General features: G+C 42.4%; 1 protein-coding gene across 1 annotated transcript in view; it reads left to right on the top strand.

The window, feature by feature from the left end:
- LOC103211291 (zinc finger protein 350-like) overlaps nucleotides 1-6,550 on the top strand; it is a 10,170-nt gene extending 3,620 nt beyond the window's left edge. Inside the window, exons 2-4 of the mRNA XM_007957234.2 lie at nucleotides 3,036-3,162; nucleotides 3,423-3,518; nucleotides 5,193-6,550. Of these exons, the coding sequence (XP_007955425.2) occupies nucleotides 3,036-3,162; nucleotides 3,423-3,518; nucleotides 5,193-6,550 (1,581 nt within the window). The remainder of the gene's footprint in view (nucleotides 1-3,035; nucleotides 3,163-3,422; nucleotides 3,519-5,192) is intronic.
- Nucleotides 6,551-6,915: the final 365 nt, after the last annotated feature.

The following is a 6,915-nucleotide window of genomic DNA, read 5'->3' as shown; positions in this document are numbered from 1 at the left end:
CCAGGATCTCCTACATAGATCCCCCTCCGAGTGGTTGACTGTGGTAGCCAGGTACCATCTAGTTCTTCTGGTCTCATAGTCGTATAGGCTGAGGATCTCATGGTGTACCAGTCGCTTGGACTAATTGCATACATCTTTGGTTTTCTTCATTTCTCTTTGCTCTGGGCACAGAGAGACCCATCATTCCATCTACATGGCTGCTTGCAAGCTTTTAGGATCCTAGTCTCTACTTGCCAAAGTAGGGTGTGGAACAATGTTTTTGTGTAGTATGCTATGCTAATTGAGATTGATGTCCCCTGTGATTGGTCTCGGAAGGAAGGTTGGGCAATCTATTTCTGTAGTGATACTGCCTTGGAAACCCAGGGAGGGGTTGCTATGAGTCAGATCTGACTCGACGGCAGTGGGGGTGGAGTGACTATGGTCCCAAGCCCACAGGTCCAACTACTCTCTCCCTCTGGGTAGCTGGCTGTGGCCAAGAAGTGACTACAACCTTGTCACTTGTCAGCTCTACTATATACCTGGGAATTCTTACAGAAGATACAAATACACTTGTAGAAACATCGTCTTCCAACCCTATACATGGTCTTGGGCACATTCTCCCCTGCATGGACATACCTAATTGTTCAGCCTGTCCACCCATCTATCCACCCATATATCAATGTTTGCCTTCACTGACAACGCAGTACTGTATGTGCAGAAGGGTTCATCTTTGTTGTCTGTATCTCCCATGTACCTCTCTATGTCTTCCTCAGTGCCACCGTGTTGATCATTCACATTTGGTATATTGCCCTTCCTTTCACCCAAATCAATACTTGTCTCTACCTATCTAACAGTGTTCCCTCCCCTCCCCTCCCACCCCTGGTAACCAACAAAGAACATTTCTTTCCATATATAAACCCTTCCTTGAGTTTTTACAGTAATGGACTGCGGTGTAGTAAATTACCTAGTATGGCTTTTCTAGCCATAAGTCTTTTCAAACTCTGAGGTGGAATTGGCTGTGAGCAACTGAGGAGCTCCTGATACCTGGGGTATTTCTGTTGAGGGTGGCACAAAGCAGTGTTCCAGGAAGTTCTCTCTCAGGTATATAGAATTCCTGATGTTATGATTGGTTAGTTTGGCCACTCTGCCAGGCTCAAAAGGAACCGTCCTAGAGGCAGAAGGAGTCTCTCTGAGTGCTGGCTGAGAAAGGCGTGCTGCTGAGAGAAACGTGCTCCTGAGAGACACACGCTGCTGAGAGAGAGACACCAAGAGACACACGCTGCTGGGAGAGAGACAGAGAAAGACTGTTGGCTGAGAGACAATGGGCTGAGAGAGACTGAGCATTGTTCCGGAACTTGAATTGTAGCCTGGTGCTCCCCTAATAAACCCCATAATCTGTGAGCTCTGTGCAGCCACTGCAGTGAATTATCGAATCCAGTAGAAAGGTGGGTGCTGCGGGAGGAACGGTTGGTGTTAGGGTTGATGAAAGGACTGGAGGGAGGCAGCATGTCTGGCCTCACAGGAATAGCCCTTGGGTTATTGATGGTGATTCTGTCTTCCTCTTGTGCGGTTAGAGGAGGTTGGAAAATGCAGCCTCCCTGCCCCTTTGGCACGGACTAATACAATATCCATGAGGGATCCTTTTGATGTAACTTTTATATATTTTTCATGAGTGTGTGTGTGGTAAAAATATATATCAGAAAAATGTGCTGTTTCAATACATCTAAGTTGTCCAAGTCAGTGACAGTGCTCACATTCACCACGTATGCACCTGTCACCATGTTCTGTCTTTTAATTACGGTGGTCACCTGAGCCTTCACATGATAATGTTATATAGAACTCAATAAACACAAACACGCAAATAAGTTTATGTAATCCTGAAATCTGAATAAGCTGGGTTTATTGTGTTAGTGTCAGTTCCCTGGTGGTTTTATTGCACTCTGGTTATGTGAGACGTTACCGTTGGAGGAAACTGACTCAACCGTATATCTGCTCGTTCTGTAGCATTTCTCACCTCTCCATATGACAACTACAACTATTTCAAAATATAAGATTAAAAACTTAATAGGTATAAAAGATAACAGATATTTTCAGTGTAAAATAAGCATTGGACTATCTTAAAATCTGCCTGCCAGAAGTCTCATTCAGTAAAAAAAAAAAAACAAACTATTTTTGACTATGGAGTTAGATTTTTAGATACAGCTTATCCTTTACTTTATATTCACTTTATCCACATTTGCTGAAGTCTCCATTGTATTCTTTCTCTGGTGTATTTTGGGTCAGTTTCATCAATTCTATATTATACTTTAGTAATTATGTGTTTAGTGCATTTCATATGCTGTAACATGTTAATATATATACATAATGTGTGTATATGTGTACATATGTGTGCATGTGTTTAGATTTATTTTTCATAAATCATCCTAATAAGTCTAACTTCTGAAGTTCCATCACTGTAGTTTCTGCTATTGACTGTGAAGGCTCATGTTGAATGTAAGAATGTGTTTCAATCCATGTATGTCATTAGCATATTTATCACTTAGCAAATCAGTGGCCAAAGACATACACACACATATATATGTGTATGAGTGTGAGATATTTCTGGGTTAGCAAGAGGATTTGACTCTATCTGCTCTACATTATAAAAATGTCTAATTTGGTGATCAAATGTGTCATTACAGAACATTTTCTTAGGATTTTGCTTCTTCTAAAAACGAAAACCAAACCCACTGCCATCGAGTCAGTTCTAACTCCATAGTGACCACCATTGGGATTCTGAGGCAGTGAATCTTTACAGAAGTAGATTGCCCTGTCTTCCTTCTGTGGAGTGGCTGGTGGGTTTGAACCGCCAGCCTTCTGGTTAGCAGTCACATGCCTTAGGCGCTATGCCACCAGAACACCTTTGCTTCTCCTGCAAGGGTTTTTTTTTTCCCCAAAGAAACCAACATTAGGCATATAGATGCACACATAGAGAGGAAGTCAAAACAACTCTCTTCCCATATCAACCATGTCATGAAACATAAACCACTTCATGACACAGGACCCTGTTGTCACAGGAATCGCTGACATTGGAAGATGTGGCTGTGGAGTTCACCTGGGACGAGTGGCAGCTCCTGCGCCCTGCTCAGAAGGACCTATACCAGGATGTGATGTTGGAGAACTATACCAACCTGGTGTTTGTGGGTGAGGACAGCTCTCCTGTGTCACTCAGTACCTTTTGATTCCAGATGCTTAAAGCTTGGAAGTGTCTGTGCCCTGCAGTAGTGGATTCTCAGTCCACTGTTTGGACCTTGATAAATGGGTATATTCTCCCTACTTCTGAGAGAAAAATATTCCCTTCTTACATGTGAAAATTCCTTTGTCACAAATGTAACGTTCTACTTTCTTTCCAAACCCAAGCACAGTTTGGTTTGTCTAAGCCTGTTACCGTTTCCCGTGAACAGGGTATCACATTAGCAAACCAGATGCACAGTGCATGTTGAAAAGAAGAGGACAGCTATGGACTTTACAAGATGGGATCCACAGTCGATCCTTTTCAGGTGAGCAAGTGCACCAGCAAGTGGGGAGGACGGCTGTGGAAGTCACAGTGTAGCCAGAGCATCACAGCCACGAAGGGTGTCTAAAAATACATAGGAGTGTCTCTACTTTTCGCTCTTCCAGGTGAGACCTCTTTTTCTTCAGAGCAGTTTAGAGAAAGATATAACCCTCTATCTCTTTGTAAAGGAACTCTGGTGGCATAGTGCCTATGACATTTGACTGCTAACAAGAAGGTTGGTGGTTCAAACCCACCAGCCACTCCATGGAGGGAAGACTGGGCAATCTACTTCTGTAAAGATTTGCTGCTTCAGAAACCCAAGGGGGGTCACTATGATTGAAGGAATACTGGTGGTGGAGTGATTAAAACATTCAGCTGCTAACTGAAAGGTTGGCTATTGGAACTCATCAGCCACTCTGTGGGAGAAAAGACCTAATGACCTGCTCCCATAAAGATTACAGCCTAGAAGATGTGTGGGACAGTTCTCTTTTTTCCTGTATGGTCGCCATGAGTCAGAGCAGCAACAGCATCTCAGATCAGATCGATACACTTGCTCTATATTTTCCTGTTTTTCATATGATGGCAGTTTTATTGTAGCAAAAGGATACCCATGTAGAGATGCATAGGATGAGGTCTGGGAGTGTTCCCAGCATGGAGTTTCCATGGCCCAAAAAAAGGCCCAGTGGTTACCCTCTGACTTACATTGCTGTCTTTCACCACCCGGGAACATCATAGGGCTTCTCTGTCCAGACCATTTACCGTGGACTCACTGAATAGGCATACTTGATTGATGATGGCCTTGAGGCCAACTGCTGTCACGGGGTGTGTGCTCTTTCTGGCCTAGCCAGCTCCTCCTTTAGTCACTTCATTAGTCAAATCTGTTAGGTCTGGTCTAGAGACTTACAGATACTAAAGGTGCCTCCATTGCTCAATATAACTCAAAGGCATTAGAGTTATATCTCAGGAATGAGGGAAAGACCCAATTTGTTTGGGTCAGCTTAATCATAAACTTTTTTTTTTTTTTAGATGTTTCACCAAACTACAATAATAGACTATTGACATCAAGTAGATTTCAACTCATAAGAACTCAATAGGACAGAGTTGAACTCCCCCATAGGGTTGCCAAGGCTGCCAATCTTTACAGAAACAGACTGCCTCATCTTTCTCCCACAGAGTACTGGTCAGTTCGAACCTCATCCTTTCAGTTGGCAGCTTTAATCATTGTAGTACGAGAGCTCCTTTAAACTAGAATAGAGTTCCTGTGAACATAAGGAATGTGTTTATGTATTCTATGCCTGGTACATAGTGTCATTCAACAAGATTTCTGGAATGAATCTGTTCTTCCCCAGTTTGAATCACGCGCCTCTCCTACCTCTGCTGTTCACAGTGACTTGCTTGTATCTGACACACATTGCATGTTTTACAACACCTTATTAAGGCAGCTCTCAAGTCTGTATTCATTTATTATGTATTGTCTAGCCTTGTCCCTAAGCATACTGTTACTGTTTGCTTTGTTTATGTTACGTAATTTTACCGGTGTGCAAGGAATATCAAATGTGCCATTTTATTTATGTTGATAGCATAGAATTGTCTCTGAATAGCCACCTCATATTGAAGCACTTTATAATAGCTTTATTCTAAAGGTGATGGAAGGATTCATTGTTTTCTTCTTTTCCAGAAATTTGGAAAGTTGATCATCATCTGCCTGGGCATTTGCAAGATGAAAGGAGGGTGAACAGAATAGAAAAGCGCCATGAACATGATGCCTATGAGAATATTTTTCGTCATCACAAAAGTCATTTTCCTTTATGTCAAAATGAGGGTGTGTTTGACTTACTTGGAAAAACTGTGCAATCAAATTTATCTTTAATCAACCAGAGCAGAAGCTATGAAATGAACTTCAGTGAGCTTAATGAAAATGAAAAAACCTTTCTCCATGCTAACCACGAACAATTTCATAGGGAAATTAAATTCTCTGAGAGTCGAAAATTGAACAGCGTGAAGTCCCAACTCTTAAAGCATAAGAAAACTCACAGAATAGAAAAACCTCATGTATGCAGTGAGTGTGGCAAGTCCTTCATCAAGAAGTCTTGGCTCACTGATCATCAGATCATTCACACAGGAGAGAAACCCCATGGATGCAGTCTGTGTGGGAAAGCCTTCTCCAGAAAGTTCATGCTAACAGAACATCAGCGAACACACACAGGAGAAAAACCTTACGAATGTGCAGAATGTGGAAAAGCCTTTCTCAAGAAATCACGGCTCAATATACATCAGAAAACTCATACAGGAGAGAAATCCTATGTATGCGGTGACTGTGGAAAAGGCTTCATCCAGAAGGGAAATCTCATTGTTCATCAGCGAATTCATACAGGTGAGAAACCATATATATGCAGTGACTGTGGAAAAGGCTTCATCCAAAAGACATGCCTCATAGCACATCAGAGATTTCACACAGGAAAGACGCCCTTTGTTTGCAGTGAGTGTGGAAAATCCTGTTCTCAGAAATCAGGTCTCATTAAACATCAAAGAATTCACACAGGAGAGAAACCTTTCCAATGCAGTGAATGTGGGAAAGCCTTCGCCACAAAGCAAAAGCTAATTGTTCATCAAAGAACTCACACAGGAGAGAGACCATATTGCTGCACAGAGTGTGGAAAAACTTTTGCTTACATGTCTTGCCTTGTTAAACATAAAAGAATACATACAAGGGAGAAACATGTTGATTCAGTCAAGGTGGAAGACCCTTCCACAGTGAGTCACAGCTCATCACCTACCAGTGATCTCATGCTGGACAAGAACCCTGTTGGTATAGGGACTGTGCAGATGCCTTCTGTGGCAGCTCAGACATCAGTCAACATCAGTGGGATTGCTCCAAATAGAAGCATAGTCCTTATAGGACAGCCTGTTGCCAGATGTGAACCCTCAAGTGATAACAGAGAATTTGTGCAGGAGAGAAACCTTATGAATACAGTGAATGTGGTAATGCCTTCAGTGATTAATTATGTCCTATTTTATGTCACAGAAGATGCATAGGATTGAGCAAAAATTTCTAGCTCATTGAATAGCTCATTGTATGATTTCCATCAGGAAATCGTATCAGTGCAGAGATCAGGCAACCGTGAAAGACTCGTCCTCCGTAAGGATCTGCATTGAGACCTGTGGTGTCATGAGTCCTTTCAGGTGGCCTTTCGCCCTTTGGTAAATAACTTAGGATATATCCAGAGTTGTTTTTATGTCTCTGGAGAAGGACAGCATGCTTGGTAAGCTCGAGGGTCAGCAAAAAAGAGGAAGACCCTCAATGAGATGGATTGACACAGTGGCAGCAACAGTGGGCTCAAGCATAGCAATGATTGTGAGGATGGTGAGGGATGGAGCAGTGTTTTGTTCTGTTGTACCAT

Source organism: Orycteropus afer, unplaced genomic scaffold (assembly GCF_000298275.1).
Source record: "Orycteropus afer afer isolate SDZICR_OR568_19922 unplaced genomic scaffold, OryAfe1.0 scaffold00718, whole genome shotgun sequence".
Lineage (NCBI taxonomy): Eukaryota > Metazoa > Chordata > Mammalia > Tubulidentata > Orycteropodidae > Orycteropus > Orycteropus afer.
This window is presented reverse-complemented; position numbering and strand designations above follow the sequence as displayed.